Raw genomic sequence first — 26214 nt, 5'->3', positions numbered from 1 at the left:
AAATGTGGCTGTATGCAGTAGAATGAACACAGAAAAACAGGATTAGCGGATCTGGCTGTCCAGATATCCAAACTAACATCTGTCAGAGCATATTTGTAATGGCACCACGGAATTTATGAGTTTCTTAATTTTATTTTGCTACAATTCCAAAAACTTTCAAAAAATGTTAAACGTTTGTAGGTAAGAGGCAATTAATTTGCATCATTATTCAAATTCAAGGGCTCTGTGCTGTAGGTGGAGGCACATTATTTGTTAACCTTGACATTAACATGGCACAATAAAAAGGGCTCTTTGTCATCGCAACACGAAACATTCGTGCTTAAAATGATTTTCCCTGAAGTGTCCGCCGGCTGTGGTACCTCTGTGGAGGCGGGTCAGCAGATGCTCCATCATTACTGAGTGATGGAGGTAGCGAATAAAAACAGAACAGAGCCACCCTGCACCACCACATCAAAAAAAAAAAAAAAATGCAACAGTGTTCTCAGCCTGCAGACTGAAGAGAGCACAAAAAACGAGCACCTCTGGGGAAAAAAAGATCAGAAGATGAGTGAAGATGACGTGATGATTTAAAAGTGATTTAATCATTAGTCGCACTTTTGCAGGCCTTCCAACGCGATTCAAGTTGGGTTAATTGGGCTCATTTGCGTGCTCTGCCGCTGCAAGGTGAAGCGCACTGGACGCAATGGACAACACAAGCTGCTCCTTGTCTCCCGTGCGTAAAGTCACACAATAATTACCGCTGAATAATAAAGACGATTACAACGGAGGCTGTAAAATAAATCTACCGGCGGTGATGATCTGACAGCACCGGCTAGCCTTTCACTTCCACGAATGACTCCCTGTGCAACCGCTTTAAACGAACTCAGAGTACCAAATTATACACGTTTCTGCCCTCCGCACACCATTTCAGTCTGTGAAAAAAGTCGCTGCAGCGTGTCATGCAAATAAACCCCGTGTTGGCCAAGCAAAGCGGAGGGGCAGCACAGGTTAACGGTGTAATTAATATGCGAGGAGGTGACAGGAAAGCTCATCCGTACCTGATCTTGCTGTTGAGTCGCTTTCGACGGTGCATTGCCTTCCTTTGCTGTGGTCATGATTCCCTAAAGCTGGGAGAAACTGTTGTTTCCCCGGCAGGAGCAAGGGAAAAAATGCAAATACTGAAAGACACACACAGAGAGACGCACACACACACACCGGTGCAGAACCAGTAAGTCAAAAAAAAGAAGAAAAAGGAAAACGGTCTTTTTCCGGCGCCCACAAGCTTCGTGTGCAGTGACCAAGGTGTGAGATAACAAGTGGTATAAGGACTCGCTGCTCGGGAAGGGAAACGGCAAAGAAAAAAAAAAGATTTTCAGTGGAAGCCAAAGAGGAGAGGAGGAGGAGGAGATAGCAGAGAGAGACAGGGAGAGAGAGAGTCACGCATCTCTTCTTTAAACGCTCCGTGCGGGACTCTGCGTGCGCGCAAAACGCTTGACTTGCAAGTGATGCAGACTGAGTGGATTGCAATTAAAGATGCACGTTGAAATCACGCGGTTCAAACTTTAATTCAGAACTTAGATTCACGAGGACAGTAAAACGCTCCCATTTTAAACACGAACAGTCATTATCATAAAGTCTCATCGCCTTATTTAGATTCCTTCATTGCAAAAATAAAGCCAGCTCGCCATCTCATTAAGTCCATTCCCACATTCGTTTATTTTTCAGAGGCAGTGCTGCGGTAAAGCTGCCGGGTAAACTTTGCGATGGGAAATTAGTCTTTGATTTTCTTCAGTATGCCTGCAGCATTTTCATACAACAATTTTTGCACTGATTACGTTTCTTGTTGTAATTATGAAAAAAACGAAATTCAATGCCTTGCTGCACTGATGCATTAGTAATGGCACTGAAACACTAAGTAGCCTGGATGTAATGTAACAGTATTAAATGTTATTCGGGAGCAGCAGTAATAAAGTAATCACATTCAGTAGTGAGAATGTTTGAAATTATGCTCAAGACATGAGTGGCTGTAAAAAGTTATGACCCAGAGGATGGAGAAGCCTGCAATAAAGTGGGACTTGTTAGTGCTTGGGCAAAAACTGCATTTAAAACAGTTCTGCCAGTCTGAGAGTTAAACTGAATCTTTAAGACTGAAGCAGGAGCAGGAAAAGTTTACACTGCAGTAAAACAGCAAGGAACCAATTTTGCTCTCTGCATTTCATGATAAGAACTAAGAATTTTTTCATGGGCTTGTTCAGTTAATTACATCTCCAAGAAATCATGTACAATCTCCATTAAACACCGTCAGGAAATGACTTACTTTGATTTGCTCCTAGATGTACTTAATGTTAATTAATACCTTGGTCTCCAGTTTGACTCTTTATATTGCAGGTTTGCAACTGAGTGTGCTGCACTGTTAATTAAAATCAGGTGGCAACTGGGTGAAGTCAATTACCTTTGAAATCCCAAATGAAAATCTGCAGTGTTGCTTTTTGTGACCAGCAGAGCACAAGACACTGAAAAAAGCCCCGTTGTTCTAAAAGAGATAGCCTCAAAATAAAAAAGAAAGAAAGAAAACCTTTAAAATATCCCTGCATGTGATATTATTGCATTCTTTTCTGCCAAATTGCTGTTTTCTATTTTCAGTCATGCTGACTTATGTTATATTTTCATTGACAAATAACAACTTGAGCATTCCCCAAAGAAATGGGTTTCTCTCTGTGAACCGATCTAAAAGAGAGGGAATAATATAGGAAGTATTTCACCTGGTGTTGAATTCATAATTTGATTCAATCACAAAAAATATGAGGTCTATATGTCAATGGTAGGTTTGTTTCGAGAGTTGATGAAATATTTTATCCCCTTGGAACACGTTATTTACTACCTGGTGGAGTAACCATTGGTAGCAAGCACAGCTATTAGACATTTCTTGCTTTTTGCAAAGTGTCCAAAGCTACCGGCGTGATTAACATTCTGAGGTCTAAGTCTTCACTGGTGAAAACCTAACTCTAACCCAATCTGAATATGCATTTTTGGTTTGTGAACACAATTTCCCCCAAAAGTCAGTTTGGACTTTCTCTAAAATATAGGGCTAGGCTTACCACCTGTGATGGGTTAGTCCTCGGATAGTTCAGAGACTGGTTAAGCAACTCCATGTCCTTAATGTGCTTCATATTGATGATCCTTTTCTGTACAAAAATAGCAAATGGACAGATGCTAAACAGCTCAATTTTGGTCTCATCAAAAACAACATAGTCCTCAATATAAAGCTACGATCAACAAGGTGCTTGAAACATTCATCAGAGATTTTGGTCCATACTGTCTGTGTGAGTGTGTGTACAATGAACTCACTGCCATGTTCAAGAAACCAGTTTAGAGATGATTTGAGCTTTGCGATATGGGACGTCATCCAACATCAGAAGATGGCTACATGACGAGCAACAATACGCAGGAAGGCAGGTGTCATGTTTAAATAATGGTCATGAGCTAAAAAATAAATATCTCCCACACCTTTACACCACCACCAGCCTGACCCATTGATACAAGGCAGGATGTTCTTTATGACAAATTTACAACCTACCATCCAAATGTAGCAGCTAAAATGAAGACTCGTGAAACCAGGTAATCTTTTTCCAATCTTCTATTGTCCAATTTTTTTTGTAAACCTGGACAAAATGTCTCAGTTTCCTGTTCTTAACTGACAAGAGTGATAATCAGTGTGTTCTTCTACTGCTATAACCCATTTGCTCCAAGGTTTCATGTGTTCAGAGATGCCTTTCTGCATACTTTGGTTGCGATGAATTTTTGCTCAAAGCAGTCTGGTCATTTTCCGATGACCTCTGGCATCAATAAGGCACTTTTACCGAGAGATCTCTGTAAACCCTAGAGATGGTTTTGTGAGAAAATCCCAGTAGATCCGCAGTTTCTGAAGGGTGATGCGAGGGTGATGTTTCCCACTCTGTTGCATCACCTTTTCTTTAAAAAGCAATCTCAAAGTGTTTTTTTTTAACAGAGGAGATCAATTGCTGTGCTTTGCAAAGCCAACAAGCTATTCTTGCTTCATATAGGATTTTAGCCGCTCAACAGTTTGGTGCCTCTTTTGTCATATCTTTTGTGTCACAATAAGTCAAACACACAGAGCAATGGATCTGTTTTTATTTCAGCGCTGCCCGAGAGCACGATGATTTAATATTAGTTTTAAGCCAGGTCCCTTGGATCCCTTTTTTAGATTCTCAGAATCTTTTAAATAATCCTCGTACTGCATGATAAAATCCACAAATTCTTTGCAATCTTATACTGAGAAACATTATTCTAAAACTATTGCACTATTAGCCTATGTTGTCTTTTGTTGCTGTCCTATCATTTATTAAATGTGTTGCTGGAATGACATTTAAAAAGCTTCTAATAAAAAAAACAGTCAAACTTCTGAGTTTTAATTTAATATAATGTTTCAGAACAATTTTCTGAATTCTGTTTCATTAATATTTTACACAGGGTCATGTATTTCCAAATTCCCCTTGAGGACACATAAGTGTGCGTGTGTGAAATAGTCAGTGAATAACATTGCCAGTAAGTCCTTTTGTGTGTTTTTACAATGCATGTTTTCCGGCACTTCAGTTGAAATAATGACATCCTAGTCTTTTATTTTAACTGTTAAGCACTTCCTGTGTCATGTAACACCACGTAGTGACATGAAGAAAACTGAATATACGTTACGCGAACATACAAAATCTGCCAGAAGTAGCATGCCATTTATATGCAATTCCACAACATCATTTAGGGTAAATAAAACTTATTAAAAACTAAAGTAACTAAGTTCAAAACTACACTTCAGTCTGGATTAGGGTGGTAGACCAAACAAAAAACAGAAGAGGCCAACATTCCTCTGGCTGTGTACAGTAGGCCATGAAGAGTGATGTGCAGTGCTGAAAATTTGGACTACATTATGCACTCTCTCATAGCTGCCAGCATTTTTCAAAATTTTGAAACATTTCAAATTTGTTGGTCCTAATTTGTTGGCTACAAAAACTTAATGGTTGTGTGCAGAATTCTGACACATGAACAAGAATGAAAGCCACCCGGTGTTCACAGCTTCATCCACATTAGAAGCCTTCCCCGCAACTCAGTCTGTGCTTACCATCAACAGGATGATGTATGAAACCGAAACAACTTCTCAACAGCCAATCAATCAGCTCCAGACTAATGATGGCCACTTTTGGCCAAAGCCCCATTGGCCGATGACGGATGCTGTGTCGTTGTACCACCGCGGCCAAGAACACAATCACTACCTCGCTGTGGCTGTGTTAAGGAGCAGGCGTACAAACCTCACGTCTCCGATGTTGACAAATGGACACCAGACGGCAGTGATGAATGCTCCTGGGGGGGTGGGTGGCTCTGTTTAAATACACATTCCTGAAAAGTTAGGAATTAACTGACTGGCAGTGCCAACCTGTCTAAACAAATGGAGCCATCCGCTCACTTCTGCCTCATCATTTCACTGCCAATGGAAAGCCAGCAGCCAACCCGATGAAGTGAAAGTGCTTTGCCTAATTAAAACCTCAGATTAATACATGCTTGCCACAACCTTTAAATACTAAAATTGATGCATTATTTTCACCCTGACACTAACTTTGTAATATTAGAGAAAAAATGGCTACTGAATGATTATATAGATAATAATTGCTATTATTAGAGAAGCTTTTCAAGTTTACCCCGCACACTTCCAGTCCGTCATTCTGTAATTGTATGTGCAATTGTTCAGAACAGTCTGCAAGGGCAAGAACAATCGATTGTAATTTTTTAAGAAAGCCTCCAAAAATTGTTGCACAAATTGAATTCAATAACAGCTTCTTTTTTCAGTGTAATTTCAGAAACAGAGACCAAGGCAAACTCTGTCCAAAGCAAACTGTTTTTATTTATCTTGTTCTCTTTTTCTTGAGTACTTTGGCTGTACAGCTTTTTAAAAATGGAGATACTTGGAGAATCAAAGCATTAAATCCCTGGTAACACCAGTGGGCATGAGAGGCATCAAGCACATTTCATGGAAATCTGCTTTGTTTCCGATTACGTCTTTTGTGCTAATAAAAGGCTTGAAAGGCTAAAATAACATCCAAGCAGACACAGTTGAAAGAACGAGGCAGAGTCCCTATAGCCAAAAAATGACCACATACACCATTATTGTGAAGAAACATATGGGTCTATAATGATCCTTCCTCTGGCCTGTTTATGTCAGCAATATAACCCCATGGCGCACTAATGATTAGTGTTAGCTGGTTCAGCTCAGGAGGATAAAATGAGAGGTGAGAGAGGTCGTGTGTTACTTTTACTCTCACTTTAACCTTCTGAGTTTGTGATCACTCTCCTATTAAATGATCGCATGACCTTATGAGTTCACAAGTGTGTTGCCAGCTTATATCTTCTCTCACATATTATTTGGCTGCTCAGAAAGAAATAGCATAGTATTTAAATGGTTTCAGCTAATATATATATTGAATTTCTCTCAATCTAGCATAAAGTTATGAAATGATAGACTTATTTTTTAAAATACTAATGTATTTAAATATAACCAAATATACTAATCATGACATTTTTCTAAATCTAATTCAATAGTTTTTAGTCTCTAAACCAAACAAGTAGTTTCTAAAATTAGACATCAATACCTTTTAAAAAATAGTATATCTGAAGTGAAAAAGTGCGCCACATTTACGGTGAAATGTTTCACTTCACCACCAGCGCTATCCATCCTCCAAATGTGGACTTTCTTGCCCTTTGAGGGTGTAAAACACTCACTTTGTGGTAAATTGTGTGAAACTTTGCAAATTGGGGTCCAAAAACACCAATATATTGAAAATTATGACTATTTGATGAACTGCCCTGAGACTGTGTTGTCCTGGTTCTACCCAGGAGATGCCCAAAAACATCAGAATAGGTGTCTGTATATATAGGCAACTGGAACTTTTTCAATTACCCATACACATAATGGACTGGAACAATCCTGAAACAAGTAGTAAATCTGTTAGTTTTGTTCATAATAAAGCTAATAAAGTGGCATCCCACAGTCCACAACCTTCCCGCCACTCTTTGTCATTCCTGCCACTCTTTCACGCGTGCACACGTGGAAAAGCTCGTTATCGTGATACTCAGACTACCCTCCGCATCTAGCTAGCACTACAGAAGCAGAGGAAGATTAACTGTGTTGCTTGAAATGGTTTTCAACATGAAACTTTGCCATCTGCCTTGCAAGGTTCTGGTACAGAATTTGGATTTTTGCAGTCAGCACATATATGAAAACTACACTAATATCAATGAGAACATTCACATGGAAAGAGGTGGCAGTACATGAAGCGTGATGCTTGGGAAATGAATTTGAGAAACTGGAAGAAATTAAAAGTTTGTACAATGCCATTCATTTTAGAATTCCCGGCAGGCTAGATTAAACTTTCCTGCTTAATTCACAATGTGAATTTAACAATAAATTCATTGTTTTTTTGTGTGTTTTTCCAAGGTTGTGTGTGAATAACTCACCAAGGTAAAGAAGAGCTGGCCCTCTGTTATGATAGTTTACTGCTATGGCATAGTATCTACCTTCAATCCTCACTGTTAGGTTAGGTCAAAGATGGCAGTGAGCCATTTGATTTTGTTGATGCTCTTTAGCTTCACTTGTCACAAAAAATAATGCTCAGAGCAGCAGAGGTCAGCTGATCGCACAGGTTTGGCCACAAAGAAAACAGGTTAGTCGCTTGCCCCTGCTACACTGAATCTAAGGATTTCCCCACCTGCTAAATCCCACATAAATCTCACTGAGTGCCTGTGCAGTATTTCAACTGAACCAAGCTCAATTGTATTAAAAGTCCCTGAACTGAAATCTAAAGACTCATATAAAGTACATTCATTTCCTTTAATTTACATCCAAATGGTAAGAATGTAATTTCTGAGGGAGTGCTGACATGTTTTATCAGTCTTGTCCTAGCTGATAAAATGATAGCCTTAAAAATACACCAAAGAGCCCATAAAAGAAGTCCAGGGAACATTTATGAAAGACACTGAAACTGAGACTGTCTTGAATGTAGCAAAATAACCATGTGATTAATTAAACCAGGTGTGCTGTGTCCACACTCTCATGCTGAAAATTTAGTTCCCAATTGCTTTGAATTTTATGCGTACCCACATTGAAAATCCACAAGCATAAAATGTGTCCCAACACACCAATCTGTGAAGAAAATCTAAAAAAAGTTATAGCCTGTTTCAGTCTTCCAGAACATATTCCGACAGTGCATATAACCAAAACCAACTGTCAGTGTTATTTTATTTCCTAACAGACCAGCACAATACAAAAGTTGAACAAAAGTCATGCACCATGACCTGTTTTGATTAGGGAGTTATCAGTTTCCTTGTAGACTCCAATATTCTTTCTTGGGAGGTAAATTTTGATGTTGCAAAAATCATGCATAGTATTTCGCAGTAGTACTCAGCCTCCCTGCAGGTGGTGAATGATATGAGTGTGTGCCTCAATTTTTCCACTCCTATTTGGCTGACGAATGACAGCGAGCATTGGGATACTGGAAATAAATAATTGCTTTTCCATCTTTCCCCCTCCTTCTCTGTCTCCTTGTAAAGAGCCTATGTGAGGTCTTACATAAATATAGCTCGGACCCATCATCCTGACGGAGAGGCCCTGCATCAGGATTCAGTTATGCCAGGTGTGACTCATCAGTCTTCACAGCACTCAGGCGTGAAATGTCAACAGAGCCAGATTCCACAACCATGCCTCTGTTTCCAGCACCGGGCTGATGAGCACGTCTGTTGTGAATGAGTTTTTCTAGCCTTTTTCTTATCAGCATACTTGCTGTATACAGTACATTCTGTCTGCTGCTAAAATAAGGCAAGAAACCATGCAGGTCTTCATGCGGCATCATCTTCACTTTTCATCATCACTTTTTTTTAACCCCTCAGGTGAGAGACCAAGCTATATCAGCAACTAAAATTACAGAGTGGGATCATTTATGATATTCACTGCCAGCTCATCTGCTTCAGATGAGCTGCTTATATCATCACTTTGGGCAATAAGTACATCTACCTCAAGGCTCCTGAGGCAGTAAATCTACTACAGGTCTGCTATTAATAGTTGACTCTGAAACATTGTAGTACTGAGATGTGGAAACTTACAGAACAATCAGAGCCTATAAAGTAAAAAAGATATTTAAAACAACTTCATCCTTTTGACAGCAATGGACCATTTCCTGTATAAATAAACTACACACAACCACACGGAGAAACTGCACATGTAAATACGCAGCTAAAGTGAAGACGTGGCTGGATTGCTTGAGGCAGAGATGAGGTCCAGAGCCAGGAAAGAACATATGAGAAAATCAATTGAAACACTGCTGAACACAGAGGTTTCTGCTGTCTTTGATTAGTCTGCTGCTGATGTGGATAAAATAAAATAAGCAGACATCTTTAAAAATCCCCTGTCAACCAGCAACTTTATTTAAAGCAATTATTTCAAGTGAGTAAGTTTGAACATGTTTCATCCAATCCTTACTTCCCTTTTGGAGCCACATAAAACCTTTAAAGGTCTACTGGCTAAACCACGTTGAGAATGGATCACAAGTGCTAGAAGCTGTGCCGCTCGTTAACCTGCATCTAACCTTAGCACACAGTTTCTGAAAATCACTCCAAAGACAGCACAATTAACATTTGTTTTTATTGCCATAACCAAACCTGCCAAACTATTATGCGCTTCTTTTCCAGGTCAGGCCAAAGGTCGGGGGTTCAGGAAAATACTTTTCTGTGTCTGCACTTCCTGTAATAATAAAGAGGGCTTTCATTAGTTTCTTCCTTGGCCATGCAATTGTGTTTCTATGTCCTTGTTAAAGTTACTCTACTCTACCTGTCGTTTCCACACAGAGCTAATATATGCTAATAGCATAGTCTAACAGGTGCAGCATGGACATCATCTTGTTTTTGAAAGCTCACACTGTCATGAAAGCAGCGGTTTTCTAATGCATTACAATGGGCTCCCTCAGGATCGCTTTAAATCAGTGCCTTGTGTTTTGCATGATTGGAAAACTGATCTGACTCTGAATAACTTTCTAACATCCATCCATACAGACATACATTCATACATACACTCTCAAAGCAGCTGTGATTAGCACTTTTTCACTTGCTCTTTCAGGTGATAGCAAGTGCTTCTTCAGCAGCACATCGTGTCACTTTTTCAAGAACCAACACTTTCTGCTACACAGAGAGTAACAACACACTACCAGCACCTGCTAACACATTTAGAGCTCTGTTAAAAAAAAGCCACAACACTATAACACACTTCAGCACCAGGCAAAAGGACAGCTCCCAGTACTGATCCAGACGCCATCAAAAGCCTCGATGTGCTGAAATAGATTTCAGCACCACTTAATGGACAGCTCCGACAGCGCATTTCACAGCCACATCCAGGACTCCTTTCTCCAGGAAGTGGGAACCCGGAGAGAAAAATAACAGCACAATAGCTTTCTCCTGCTTTTTTTTCTCCAGAGAAGTTACAGCTCCAGCCTTTGAGAAAACAAGCATCTCGAACAAGCATCAAATGTCATCAGTGTCCTATCATTATTATAAATTGATTTGACTAGAAAGGATTCATTCTTGCATGGCAGTTTCTTTAAAATTACCACTCATTATTTGCAATTGCAGCACTGAACTGTTTCGTGGACTACCGGCGGAGAGTTTTCAAAAGCAAAGAAGGGAGTAAAGAAAATAAAATTGTGCAAAAGTTTTTGAAGTAAAGTGGGGACACTTTCGGAAGAAATTGCGCTCCGATTTATCAGTTGTCAAGTAACTTAAAATAGAAATCTAACATATATTTTTGTGTGCCTGTAAGGGTGTATTAGCTTTTCTTCACATGCACTTTAAAAAAATTTTAAGCAACGCAATCTGATTTCTGCTTTTTGTTTTAGCATGCGTGAAAATATAACACTTTCCCCTCACCCCAACTGGTCGCAGCACACGGCCGCCCCTCCCTGAGCCTGGTTCTGCTGGAGGTTTCTTTCTGTTAAAAGGGAGTTCTTCCTTCCCGCTGTCACCAAAGTGCTTGCTCAAAGGGAATCATATGATTGTTCGGGTTTTCTCTGTTTTCTTGAGTGCCTTGAGCCAGTTGTTGTTGATTTTGCACTATATAAATAAAATTGAAATTGAATAAAATTGAACTGAATTTTGAGATTCATTAAATGTGCCAATGGCAGCTTGTGCAGACATCATTGCTTGTGAGCAAAGTATTGTTGGTGTGAATCACAGTTTTAAGACATAAAGAAAAAGAAATGAATGAAGATGTAGGTTTTTTTATTCTTCTTATTAAATTGTTTTCTTTTTGGCAAAAACAACCAAAAATACACATGAAAACAATCAGTTAACAAAGAACTAAATTAAACAGGAAGAACACAAATTATTGACTGAAAAGCTTTCAAGCTTTAACTTATTACACTTACCCTCGACACAGGGAACATTCTAATTGGCAACGCTTTTATAAAAACATTTCAATAAAACAAAGAGAACAAAGTAAATAATAAAAGTAGACAAATGTGCCACTTAGAATACACACAGATTATATTTCACTTGAAGTTATTTAGTTGTATGAAGCAGGATAGGAGTACCTTATCTTAATTGTAAGCTTACTACAGCCTGACTGATTAGCTATTTGCTCTACAGGTATCAGGATTTATAGAGACCAATGAATGAAAATTAAAAGTAAAGATGAAACAGCACAAACACATTAAACCACATTGTAATTGTTAATGTTGCAGTTTGTCCACAAATGCAACAACCAGCTGAGCCGAGCAGAGATAGATAGAACATAAATGAGTGGATAAATAACTCCAATAAACAGGTTAGGTAAATCGGTTTATAATACATGCATCTGAAAGGTGATATATGTTGGAATTTCATTTCACTAAATATCAGTATCAAACTAAAAAACATGCATTGGGCTCCATCGTGTACTACCTTGAGCACTTTTTAGAACAAAATTCAGTTATTTTCTGCACACGCTTTTTTTTTTTTAAGTCTTATTTAAGTCTTACTAATTAGAATTCATGACTGTGTACAGTTTTCATGATTATTGGCAGGAACGCTGTTCCAAGCGTTGCGAAGAACTCATTCGGGGTCTTCTGTGGATTTAGGCTGTCTCATTATCTTTTGTGTCTCCATGTAATCTCCGACTGATTAAATGACTTATAACTTGGCTGTACGCATGGGGTGGCTGTCATCCTGAAGAAATATTTGATTGTATTTTGTGGAATGCAAACAAGCATAAATTAGATATTCAAGTCAAACACGAGTGGATCTTTGTTTTTTTCTTCAGTAGAATAAATGCAGTTTTGCTATCAAACTGACATTGTTTTTAGATGGACTAGCTTTTGTGCAAAGTGTGTGGAGAGTAGCAGAGCAATTGGAGTAATCAGCAATGACCTCAGTACACCCTGTAATTTTCCTGAGATGGAACGTGTTGTTCTCCATGATAAACTAACTGAACACGAAGAAGAAAGCAAAAGCTAGAGTCAGAAAAAAGGACATGATTCTCTTGAAAGAGCGAGTCATTCTGACTCATGTGTAGGCATATAATAATTACAGTGCCCTTTCATTCACTTGTGCTACAAAAAACATTATTCCTATTAAAGCTGGATCTTCTTTTCCTCTAAATAAAATAATATTTCTGAGACTTTTATTTAAAAAAATACACCCTCAATGACACCACAAACCAAACTGAAGCTCAATAGGGTCTGATATTTACTGTAAATGTTTCTAACATTTGGATTCAGACTCAAAGAAGAAATCACAAAAAAGTAAAACAAACAAACAAACAAACAAAACCCAAAAGAAATAATGTTTCTGTTATACCAAATTGATTTTGCTCTTAACATTTTTCAATTACCACTCTTTTCCTTTCTAAATAATAGTAACAGATCTACTCTGAAAAACACTAATAATCAAAGGAAATGCAACACCTTTTTGGTTTAAGCATTCTTAAGGAACACAAATATGCTCATAACTGCTTCAGTTTTGGGCCATAAAGCCATAAAGGCTTGAAAAAAACTGGACAAAGTGGCACATTTTTCTGAAAAAAAAAGCCTCTCTCACACGCATATGCATTCTATGCAAACTTCTGAAGTGCTATGTCAGTGTGCTCTATTAAAGCTTATTCAATAAACAATAAGCTAGCGAACTGTGCGCTTCAGCAGTTTCTGCCTGAATGAGAAATAGAGCTGTGAGTCCAAAAATAATGTAAACAATGCCTTTGTCCCACAGGGCATTACGATAATATAAAGTTTCCCACAAAATAGCTCAAGGCTTTAAGAAAAAGAGTGACTTGTGTTAAAATGTGATGATATAACCATTTTATATACTCAGATAAATAAATAAATTAGTAAAAAAGAGCAAGCAAAAGCAAAAAAAAAAAAAGAAAAGAAAATACAGAGAAGTTATTTGTAACTGCAGTGGTTGAGCTGTAGCTGCTGCCTGCGTTGCTCTCTTAGTCTCTAGACCATGATAAATCACAAGTTGGGAGAACATTTGTCACAGTGGGCCACATGTCCTTTCATCACACCAGGTCTCTCTCTTTTTCTCCCTCACTCGCCCCTCATTCCTTCAACCTCCATGCTTGTTTCATTCCTCACAGAAAAGCTTTGTTGTGAATTTGTCACTGCCCGTGCCTCTGTGCTCTGTTAGCCATGCCCTTGGGTTTCTAATAGGACCAGCGGTGCATGGTGGCACTGAGATAGAAGTGGAGCTTGGTGGGGCGCTCTCTTACCCAGCCAGGAGAAGAATAGATGGTTATGCTAAAAAAGGGTTTTTTTTGACAGGTAGCGCACTTGTGCCACAGGGGAAATTTAAATACAGAGAGTTTATGAAGATACGTCACACACTGAAGAGGTGTTTGACATATGTATAGTGTGTGCCAGTGCTGTAAAGAGACAAATAAAAAGTGAACAACAATGAAAGTTTAAGACCCGGAGGTGGGCTCGCTGATGCCCAGGGAGGGTAACGCTGGAACTGGATCTTCTTTTATAGGTGTTGACAATCATACTCTACTTGACAAATCCCTCCGAGCAGCAACAACAACCAGCCTCAAAAAATAAAAAAAAATAAATAAAAAATGAAAACATAAGAGAATGGAAAAAGTAAAGTGATCAAACACATTTCTGTCTGCATCCCAGAAGCAAGAGTCAAAACAGATCTATACCATTCAATTTAAAAGTCAGCCATTTCGCCTGAAGTTTTGAAGATGGGACAGATCAGCCTAGATCACAAGTTGATTTAAGAGGTAATTATAGAGGTAAAGGTAGTCCCGATAAGCTGCTTATACCCACAGAGTATTCTTTTGTGTGAGGGTGAGCTGAGGATGATTTGAAATATTAAAGGTGAGATTGCTAGCAGGGGGATACTTCCTCGAAGCAGGCAATAAAATAACTCATTAAAACTTCTCGTCTCCTAAGACAGAAGATAAGCAACTGGGTAAGGAGGGCGGGTTCCGACAAAGACAAACCAAATAACCTCGACGGCGGAGATTCGTTATCAAAAATCACCCTTTTTTTATCAAGCTTTTCTGATTCAATGTCAAAACCCCCTGCATATCAGTAATGACGGGATTTTAATAACACGGATTTTGCCTGAATAGAGTTGATTATAAAGTACAGAGTTTGTACGTGCAGGCATATTCGAAATGACTTTTTCCAATACAGTACTCTGTGTTGTAGTTGTCGACCCTGAACAGAATACCGGTGAAGACCAATGCATACAGACTGCACACAGAATTAATGGGAACGTCAGGGTTATGAAATTGAAAAAAGAAAAAGAAAAAACAAGGAAAAAAATAGAGTGAGATAGACCAGTTTACATTTACATAAAAGTGGCATTCATTTAAAACCTCTGAAATGTTTCTGCTTGGTTTTTTGTCTTTTTCTAACTTTACAACAACTTACAATTTTGCTTGCACATTTGGTAATGTAACAGGAAGGGAAGACAAAGTGGAAAGAAAATAACCCTGAAAATCCAGCTAGACGATAATTTGTGTATTTAGCTTGCTACACACTCTTTTTTTTGCCCAATTAACAGTTTAGTTTTCTATTTAGCTAGCTAGCTGAGGGAGCCCTATCATTCTGATGGCCACTTTGTAAGGTTCAGTTGTACAACTGCACAATAATGCAGCAACTCAATGCTTTGAGGCATGTAGACGTGATTAGGTTGAGCTGCTCAAATTTGAACCAAACATCATGAGATGAAAGGTCATTAAAGTGGCTTTAAGATACAAGATTCAAGGTCTTTATTGCCAGTACAACAATATACACAGGATACAGCATACCGAAATGCCGTTTCACCCCAAGCCGCCCATGGTGCATTTATAAGAATATAAAAAAATATATATCTCCAAGAGATATAAGACTAGACATTACAAATAAATAATAATTCACTAAATTTGGCTAAAATTAAGAGATAAAAAGGTACTATTACTAACTATATCTATGTACAGTAAAAAAAGACTTCAAATGTGGCATGGTTTGCCAGATGGGCTGGTCTGTGTATGTCAGAAACTGGTCTACTGGGATTTTCATGCACAACTATCTCTAGGATTTACAGACAATTGTCAAAAAAAAAACCCCCAGAAAACATCCAGTGAGCTAACATCCAGTGAGTTAATGCTAAAGGTGAGGAAAGAATGGCCAGACTAGTTCCTGAGAACTGTATTTCAAATAACCACTCATTACAACCAAGATAAGCAGAAGAGCATTTCTGAGTGCACAACATATCAAACCTTGAGGCAGATGGGCTACAGCAGCAGAAGACCACAGCAGGTACCACTCTACATTTGACAGAGGTTCAGCAAAACTGGGCTGCAGAAGATCAGAAAATGTTGGCTGGTTGGATGAGTTGATTTTTGCTGTCACATTTGAACAGTATGATCTGAATTTGATGTAAATACCTGATAGCAACCAGCCTTGTATCAAAGGTTAAGGGTGATGGTCCTGGTGGTAAAACTGTTTGGGGGATATTTCCTTAGCACTCTTCGGACTCTGCGGTAGCAGATAACCATCATGCCGTTCATTGTTCATCCCACTTTGATCACAGTCTACCCGTCACAAATGATTATTTTGATAGTCGACTAGTCACCGATTATTTTTGTGATTAGTTGTCTAATCATGCATTGGATATAAAACACAGCTTATTGCACCAGCATCCATCTGCTCTTATATAACTATCATTAGCTTACAACTTGAAGTGTTTAAGGTATGTGCTAACTAAAAATAAAGACAAGATGATAGTTTATTAAGCAGATTGTCTCGGTGCAGTTTAATAAACTCAGCCGTCTGCTCCTTGCTATCTAAAATATAACAGGACACTGGAGTAAATTCTCTGCCATCTCACACTTCTGTTTAATCAGTTTTCTGTTTGACGTTTATTCAGCTGTGTGAAAACTATAACTTTAATCTGATTTACTCAGGAACAAATAAAACACTTAAAAAAGCCAAACAATAACATTTGTAAGTTATCTAAGTGACTTATATATATATAATGTTTAAGATGAGCAGCAAAAGACCGTGGGCATCTGAAAACATATGTGCCGGGGATTTCCGTGTTATCGCCAGCTCTAGTGAGCCTTGAACCCCGTTCAGCCATCGAGCTGGTGGGTAGCAGATGTCTCCGAAAAAGTCGGAGCACTTATGCAAATATGTGATGTCTTGATAAACCGAGCAGATATTTGAAGTTTACACAGCAACATTCTCGCCTGAAAATAATGTACTTGGCTGTAACGTAATTAACTTACAAATGCAGTCTCCGAAGGATACAGCCCCTGAAGAACACAGCTAGGATACCGCTGTGTACCCCAAAGAAGAAGAAGAAGAAGAAGAAGACTGCTTCTTCTTCTTTGGGGTTTCACGGCAGCTGGCATCCTTGTACGTGCACTGCTGCCATCTTCTGTTTCAGTCTATTATTACACTCCTACTACTTATTCCTGCGTCTTTCAGGATCTTACAAAGCTTCAAACGACGTGTCGACTATTAAATTAGTCGTCGACGATTTTGATAGTCGACGTAATCGTGACTAGTCGACGTAATCGTGACTAGTTTACTAATCGTGGCAGCCCTACCCCTCATCCCATTCCTGCTCCAAGTAGAACAATGCAGGAATTTACAAATCTCAGATTGTCTCAAATTGGTTTCTTTAACAATGTTTGAATATATTTAGTCTAATGTAACTTTATTTAGTTTATAAGTTTATATAGTTTGGGGAATACAAATGTAAAACACTGCTAGAAAGCAAGAGAGAACAGTCAGCCACAGGTCTGCCATAACAGCAGTCTTCTAAAGATTTAGGCCAGAAAGTAAAACACCACAGGTCTACATGAAATGTGTTAGTAAAGCATCCATTTCAAAGAATGTTAAGGCCATTGAGAAACAAATGAGAGGCAAAAAGGGGGGAAAAAATAAACACCAATCCCATTGGCTCCAACTGTAGTTGAACTAAATAACAACTTCAGCCAACCTTTTCATCCCACATCTTTAATTTAATGCTTATACATTTTTTATGTCAGTATTTTCTACTGTGCGTTATCACTCTTAGACAGCAATAAATGGCCTTTGGGTCAAGCCAACATAACATGTTAATGTGAAACTAAAAGTCTTCTTTCAAGCTTTTGTGCAGGAGTTATTTATTACCATACGTTTAGCTGCTGCAGACTGCTGGAGAAAAATCGTGTGAAATTATGTTTGCTGTAATGGTTAATTGCTGAATCATTGCCCAGTAAAACTGAACATAATGACCTGCTTTGTTTGCAGCAAGAGAGATCACAGGGGAGGTGCAAGGCAAAAGAGAGTGGATCTCTGACTGCCTGGAGCTGGCTCTTTCTATCTCTCTCTCTAGAAGTAGTTCTACTATCAAGCAACAGGGCAGCTGCTCGATTGCCTGGGGTGGATGACTTGACCTTCCACTGTTCCTCAGCAAGGGACATGAGCTGCTGAAGGATTTCCGATCATCCAGGGTCAGACCTGCCTCACTAATTTACTTGAAATGGATACGTGAGCAAATGCATTCTGCGACAAATATCAGGCCCGGCAGGCAGAGCTCCGCGGAGCACAGGACAGGTCTGCTAAGGGCAGGAAAGCAAAGTATGACATCAGGAGGCAGAGGAAAAAATGAAGAGCATTTAATAAGACGTGAAAAACAAAATAGTTTAAGCTCCATGTAGCCAATACACCGTTATCAGAGTTTCTAAAGTAACAGAACAAGATTTGAGTTCACGGACAGACTTTTCAATTAGGACAAAGGCAGTTTATGGTCCCACATAAGGCCCATAAAAATACAATTGATACAGATGAAGCAATGCTTTTGTTTTACAAACGTCTCCTCAATCCAAACTATAGAAGACTTTTCAGTCCTTCTGGGCCACTGTAAATTTATGAGTCAAGCATTTAAGAAGACAAAGTACTACAATCAACCCTAAGGAGAAAAATACAACAGGTGTTGAAAGGATATGGACACCGCAATTGGACTCATGTGGTCGTTTTGCTAAAAGCTATTGCCATCAATACTCTGCGAGAACAGCCTGCACTCTACAGAGAAGGTTTTTTACAAGACTTTGAGCATGGGTGCAAACACATTGGAATTGGAAGTTATTCCAAGGGCACAGTCACACTGAAAATAGTAGGTCTTCATTAGACTGTTGCCACAGAAGTTTGTAGTTTAAAATTGTGAATTGTAATTAAATTAAAAAGAAATTAAGGGCTTAAGCTGAAGCAGGAAGACCAGTATTTTTGTAGATACGTACTTATGGTATGCTTGTGGCTATAAAAGCTGACACTAGTGGGACAGAAAACAGTATAAAAACAAACATCCTTACTCACCGTTCACGTCCATGTTTCAGATATAACAGATTTGGAGTGTTTCCTCAGTGGAACAGAGACAAGTGAAGATATTTCTTTTTAATGTAAAGACAAACAAAAAAGTTGATATTCTGACTTTGGTTCAATTAGCACCACAAAACAAGCAATTAGTTTCCAGCACTTTTTCTAACACTTCCTGCTGTGTGTGCCTGGGCTGTTGACAGAAAAACACATCATGGGTCAAATCACAGTTTGGTCGGTTTGAGCTTTGAGGAGGTTAAAAAAACAAACAAACACAAACCCACCACAAATAATACTTGTAATGTTGGTCATAAATCTAGTATTTGGAAGTAAAATGACAACTTCAGTCTGATAAGATGGACACTTTGGAAATGCCAATGCTTCTTGCGTGTCAGTAAGCATGCTGGGCTTCCACGGGGAGCGGGGTGGGGGGGGTGGGGGGGTGTAACGGTGCACCCAGACTGTCAAATCACAAGAAAATCAAAACAAACACATGCTCGGCTGATCAAAGTGTCAATGAGGACCTGTGAGACTTTGCTGGTTCCTGCTGAGCAGAAATACAAGCTGTTGGGAGTGAAGATGCTAGCATCTGGGGAGAATAGCTAGGCTTTTAGATAAGGTAAATGCTTTTCATTACTAATATACAACAATTGCAAGAGAGGAGATGGGAAATGGATGAGGCTGTCCTTTGTGTTCTATTTATTGTTTGGATGATATAGATTTGATGCTGCTGTGCTTATTATTGCCTTTTCTAATCAATTCAAACAATGAGCAAAACATCAAATATATAAGTATAGTTAGAACAGTTTTAGCATTAGTTAAAAAGAGAATCTAAATACCCATTGTAAATTTGTCCTTTAACCCCTTCTCCTTGTGCACATGTGGGGCATTTCCTGTACTGCAGATATGTTTCCTTCCTAGTACCGCTCTAACCAGTGTTCCTCTGTGATTCACAATGCATCCCTCCAGTATGTAAAACCAGTCACACTTCAGCTTGAATTTTACTTTGGGAGAGATGACAAAGTAGCAGAAAAAGCAAATCTGGTACAGGGTGCAGGGACTGATGAGCAGATGTGGTGGTGGCGTGTTGATTTGAATAAAATAACTCCTTTTTCCTGTAAAATGCAGTGAAATGAAAATGTAGATATTAACAGCAAATGTGCCTGAAGCAGCATGCTGTTTATCACATTAAAAAAAATAGAAAATGCATGTTCTAACACAATAGGACGCCACTCTCCCCAAGCCTAACTGTAAACACTTGACACTTCTTTATTGACAACAACTTATAATTTATGTAACTGTGGAAATGCCATCATGCAGCTGTGATCTAGAGCTTATAAAGGGGAAAAAAAGCCTTCTGTAACTAAAGGCAAGTGTAGGTTTGAGAGGAAATGATCAGCCAGAGTATGCAGGTTGATTCAGTTACACCACAGAGACAGGAAGTCCACCACCCACTTGCTCTCTCCCCTTTCCATCAAATGGATGCAAAGCTGCAGCGCTGCAGCAATAATTAGTGGCCACTGGTGCCAAAGAAAGAGTGCATAATGGCGTTGTTGGGAGGCTTTGAGCCAGGCATACATATTATACCCTCAATTTTTAGACTGCAGCTGTGCTAAAGGATCAAAGTTTAATGGAGTCAAATGTGTTATTGGATTTGCTGTCATGATAAATGACTGTTCATGTGCACAGTTCTTAGGGTAGAGGTGCTATTAAACAAAGGTCTATATAATAAGAAAGAAAACTAAAATATTTCCATTATATTATGCTATATGAGGTTTTTTTTCTTTTTCAAATTTTGAACTTTAACATTTTGTTGCAATTAAATGACTATTTTTTAGATTTTAATTTCAACTAATTATAAGGAGAGGCAAAGTGTGATACCATCATTTTTTTTTTTACCATAAAATAATTTTGGAAAAGGTCATGTTAAAAATGAACAAATTTAAAACAGAAGCACACTCCTGGCATCACATCTAGGATGCTTCAACTCTTACCAATTGGTTTTTGACATTAATGACTTTCAATTCTTTCATTTCAGCCTGTATAATCACTCAGTCCCACTAGAGCAACAATCAGTGGTTACCCAGAGACTAGACTGAATTTTTATTTTGCATTTAGAGATTCCAAGAGAGCTGCAGCAACCAAGAGGTTGAGCCTGCAACACCCTCAACCGCTGGGCAGGCACTTTTGATCACAGAGATTATAACTGATTGCAATCACTTATAGTCAGTCTGGTTCACTTCCTATATAAAAGCAAAGTGGCTAGCACTTGTGTCATTTTGGAGTTAAATTGTCAACTTGACTCCATTTAATCACAAAATGACAGCAGACTGAATCAACCCTATCGACCTTTTATTGCCATCTCTCACAACCAAGTCACTTTGAGCGACCTAGTCCCCAACTTCGAAGCAACTATCTGAAAGACAATGAAACTGCAAGTTCATTCTCAAATGGTCACAATAATCTTAATCGTCCTGCGGTCTCAAAAATGCAGATATTTGTATTTTATAAGGGAAAAGCAAAATTAAAATAAAAAAGCCCCTATTAGTTATGACTGAGAAGTTATTTTTAGTGAAATATTTCTTTAATTCAGTCAAAACATTTGCACACACATTTCCCCCCCACATCCCTCAGAGTGAGCTCATATTACTCCAAATCAAACTTCTCCAGAGCTTCGATTTATTCCTACCGCCCAGCTGACGCTGACATTAAATGACAGAGCCGTGATGTGGACACGAGGAGCCTGCGGTGTATTATTATAAAAACAGAACAGACTACATCGAATGCTCTGAGGTTTAAAAGCGATCACGACACAAAGTGCTGTTTCTCACCACTCTCCTAAAACTCCTTTCATAATATTGTTCCCATCAAAGAGCCATGCCGCTATTGTAAACTAGACATTTGGAAGTGTCATGCCATTGCCCACGATATGCTTTGCAACTTTCTACAGCTTGTCTCGTTTTCATATAACAGAAGTTGGGGAACAGACAAATATGCCATTAACATTGGAGAAAGAAAGAGGCCTTGTCATCCAGACCATTATAATATAAATATTTGATTACAACATAAAAGGTCTCCCTTGTAAGTTTGCCTGACCGTGCATACAAAGAGGTCTTTAAGTTTTAGTGTGGCTATGCACCACAGTGGCTCAAATCATTTTAGATCAGCATAAAACCAATATGTTCTTTGGTCTTCATTAAATATTAACAATGCTTTTGCTAAATCTTCTAACCGGCACTGATTACTGTGGTATAGATCCTTAAAATCTGTGCTCCTGCACAGTGCCTAAAGAGGGCCTAACAGCAGAATTGAGGATTCATCAATTTCTGATATCCACATTTTGTGCAGATCTTGCTGAGACTGTGTGTTACATATTCACAAAGAAATGCAGTACACACTGATGAGAACATCATCATCTCAGAAGGGCTCTTGCTCGAGCAAATTTGATTTTTGAAAATGATCTAAGTAGCCAGAAGAAGAATGGAAATCATTAACGGAGGATGCTCATGTAAAAAAATCATGTTAGCCTTTTGAAAGGAAAATAATCCATACAGGTATTACAAACTTCAAGGATAATTTAATCTTTCCTAACTTGTATCTTTTTGGTGGTGGTCGCTTAAAGCCCCACATCATTGCACAGCTATGTGCAACCCAGAACTCTGACTTATCCCTCAATCATGTCCTAGTTAAATTTAATTACACCTTAACTGCACCCCATTCAACCTTAATTACACCTATTTGCTCATTGTATATTAGTTGCACTTTAATTACATATTAGTTACACCAGATCAAGCCAAGAGAAGCTAGAAGCGGTTCAAATAAAGTAAAAAATGTGTGGTTTAGATCATGTTAAACTATGGTTTTCTTTGAATTGTGTGAATTTCAAATCAATTGGATATAGCCAGTCCACTGATTAATATAACAACAGCATATTTCCGACCAGCCACTTTGTTAGTACGTGAATTAAAATAAAAAAAAATTAAAAAATCAGAATTTGCACCTTTATATTAGAGACAAAATATGTGAATGTTGGGTTAAATTGGTTTCAGGTGTAATGACCCTAAATGCTAGTCTGGCTCTGTGTATAATCCCAGCAACAGGCTGGCAAACTGTCCAGGATGTACCCCTCTTGCCTCATGACAGCAACTGGATAAGGTGGGGGAAGAACAATGGACAGATTCAAGACTTTAGAATTTGTGATGGACATTGTTCACTTATTCTTTATATCCCCCTTAAAATCCCCTGTTGTGAGATTTTCCTGTTTCTGTCCTAGACAGTGAAAAACAGAAGGCTCTTTTGATTTACCCAAACCTTTTAAAGTTCATAATCAGAGAATTATAAGTTATGATCAAATGCTAATATTAGTTGGGAAGAACTGCCCTTACTATCTGTAGTTTAGAAAAAAACAAACAAAAACAAAACAAAGCCAGACTTTCATTTTTGCTGAAAGAAATCCAGGCACGATTCACAGCCTGAATGACTGTGGTGCTCTGCTTAAAGGTTGAAAGAGTTGCCCTCTAATAAATTTCTCTGCAGTGACCAAAGTCTCCTGCTCATGAATAATAAAGGGGATGCACTGATCCTATTTTTCACTCAGACATCCACCTCATCTACCATTTGACACTGCAATATCATTCTCAAAAGAGCACACCAGCAGAAGCTGTGTCTCAGACCTGCACGCTGCACATTAGAGTTACATCTAAATTAGTTTTCATTAAGGTGTCACTCGCAAGGCTAAGTGACTGCAAATTCATTTACTTTAAAGGACCAAGTCTTCTTGTCTGGTGAGTTTATAAAGTCATAGATGCAGGAAGAGAAAGCACGGTGATAGAGGTATAAAGCAAGTCAGCTAAACGATTCAATGCTGTTGGAGGCTTTACTTGTCCTGCACACACACACACAGGCTTATATTGATGTTTACAGAGTTCTACAGAACTGTGTTTGAGCAGGCTTTGGTTGCATGCAAATAAAGAGTCCCTTAAGTGCATAAGGAACAGATTTGATCAGATGCAGTATAGAAATCATCGGCTATTGTTTGACTCTGATTTAGCTTTTTGTAAGCCATGACTGGCACTTGTAACAGGAACAGGGTTTGGCCTAGAACGCAACAGTTGATGTGCTTCAAGATTAATTTCAGTGGAACTGACCACACTGCGCACATTAGAAATCATTTGGTTCACTTAAAAGTCATAAATAACTCTTCTCCACTTAGTCTGGTAAAGAATTGGCTACAGTGTTATCTGACGATTCAGCTGAAGATTTTCAGACAGCATTTCACCTGATGCTTTCCTCTTTCACTCTCCATATGGGCCATTTAAAACCAGAGTTTCTGGTGTCAAAAAAATGTGCCCCATGCATGAAGTACATGCATGGGGCACCCCCTCCCCCTTTTTTAAGGGAGCAGCAATTTTGACACCTTATTTAATTATAAAAAAGCAATAAAGTTGAAGTGATTTGAATGAGATGAGCTTGACATGATTTGTGTTGTGGTGCTGGGAAGAACAGGTATTCCTAAGTTGATAAATATCCTGGTCTTTGCTTGTCTTCTCTGTGTTCCACCCTTAAATTCATGGCAAAAAAAAAAAAAAGAGTAAAATCAGATGTACAAGTAATACATGAGCAGAGTTTGGTTCAAGACATGTACTTTGCTCAGAAAAAAAAAATCTACAGAGCAGCCAAATGTTTTACAAAGTCTGGCATCTCCTTATATCTCCATCAATACTCAAAGACTGGGTATAAGGCTGGGTTCCTTATCTGACCATATGCTGAGAGTGAGGTTGAATATACAATGTGCATAAATACCGCATGAAGCTGTAAAGCACCAACTCCGTCTAAGTGGGTCATAAATTACATGTACACATTAATTCTCAGACTGATATCAGCTGAGTTATGGGCCTGTGGCTCAAATGGGGGGAAAAGGACAACACCATCCTGCAACCCTTACAGCTAATACATGATGAATGTTTTAGCTGTGAGGAAGCTACAATAGCTCCACAGGGTAATGTTTGGTAGCTAAATGCCAAGGTAATAGAGCATGCACTGACTACACAGTGATGTAAATATGTAAGCACCATTCATGGACAGGCCCTGGGGGTCCTTATCAATAATTCTGGTAATAACAGAAGCAGATGTAACTACCATGATGGAAACTGGCGTGATTTTGGAGCCTCTTTGAGCTTATGTAGTTAGGGTTAACAGTAGAGCTGATGTGGGTGGGAGGAAGACTGTACAAGCCTGCAGTAATTATTCATCTTTTATCAAGCTCAAGTCCCGTATATATTTATATATCGATCACATCTACAGTAGCTGGCTTTGGCTCAAGTTATACCAGCCTTCATGTCAAATGTGTGTAAATAATATGTGTTGCTAGGCAACATGGGACAGTGGTTATTTTAAATTCATTTTTCAAAATGGTTGTAATGACATGGTCTCTTTTTTTTTCTCTTCACTCCCCACTCACTTAAAATGACCATATGACCAATGATCCAACTTTAGGAAAGTCATGAAATTTGAGATGATGGGGTTTTAATTTATCGGCGTTTCAGTATTTGTAAAATCCAAAGGGGTCAATATGACCCCATTGGCAGTTCTAATGTTAAAATATTATCTCTGGAAAATTCCAAATGTGTTGAGAATAGTCTGCACACACTTTCTCAGTATGTGTGTGAGTCTGTGTGTGTGTCTGTGTGTGTGTTCTTAGTTCATTAATGCAGCTGTGCACCTTGGGAAAATGTCTCTCTCGCTTTGCATACTGTGCTATTTAAGACAGGTACTGCTTGCACTTGTTTACATTTCTGTGTAGTGCGAGCACACTACACAATTATGCTTGCAATTATGTACATGGGTTTGCGATGTGGTTGTTTACCCCTGATTTGCTTGTGTAGCCTTAATGGTGGCCCAATGTATAGTTCTATAAATAATTTATATGGAAATAATCTTGCACCTACATCTTGCAGTCAAAAATTTACTCCAAAATTAATATTTTCTTTGTGGACAGGCTGTGGTTCACTGAGTTTAATTTTAAACTAATAACTTGTACATAATTTAAAAGCAAGTTCTCTCACTTAGCTGTCATATGCACCTGGGCACTTATTTGGGGCATTAGTTTTAAGCATCATCAAAATTATCTTTCATTTCAGTGGTTAACAGGACAAAAATCGCATAAATAAACTTAAAGTTTCTCATCTTTGTCCACAAGTAACACCTTAAAAGCTTTTCCCCCTGGAAGATATACAAATACCACCATTTTCTTCATTATAATTAAAGAATTATTTCAGTGCTTTCATATATAAAATGTCTATTCTGCAACCCTGGACCTAACCTAGCAGTGATCATGGGCGCCAAAGTTTGCATCAGT

At 38.6% G+C, this 26214-nt stretch overlaps 1 protein-coding gene across 5 annotated transcripts in view; it reads right to left on the bottom strand.

Annotated features, from left to right (window-relative positions):
• Nucleotides 1-26214, bottom strand: part of LOC146511668 (A-type potassium channel modulatory protein DPP6-like) — a 262569-nt gene that overhangs the window by 116211 nt on the left and 120144 nt on the right. The window contains exon 1 of one of the 5 annotated variants that reach the window (XM_085173045.1): nucleotides 1038-6525. The exons of the other annotated variants lie outside the window; for them this stretch is intronic. Coding sequence (XP_085029171.1) covers nucleotides 1038-1094 — 57 coding nt within the window. The 5' untranslated portion in view covers nucleotides 1095-6525. Of the gene's footprint in view, nucleotides 1-1037; nucleotides 6526-26214 lie in introns of those variants that run through there. 5 annotated transcript variants of the gene reach the window in all.

The sequence above is a fragment of the Neolamprologus multifasciatus genome, chromosome 9, assembly GCF_963576455.1.
Source record: "Neolamprologus multifasciatus chromosome 9, fNeoMul1.2, whole genome shotgun sequence".
NCBI classification, from domain to species: Eukaryota; Metazoa; Chordata; class Actinopteri; order Cichliformes; family Cichlidae; genus Neolamprologus; species Neolamprologus multifasciatus.
This window is presented reverse-complemented; position numbering and strand designations above follow the sequence as displayed.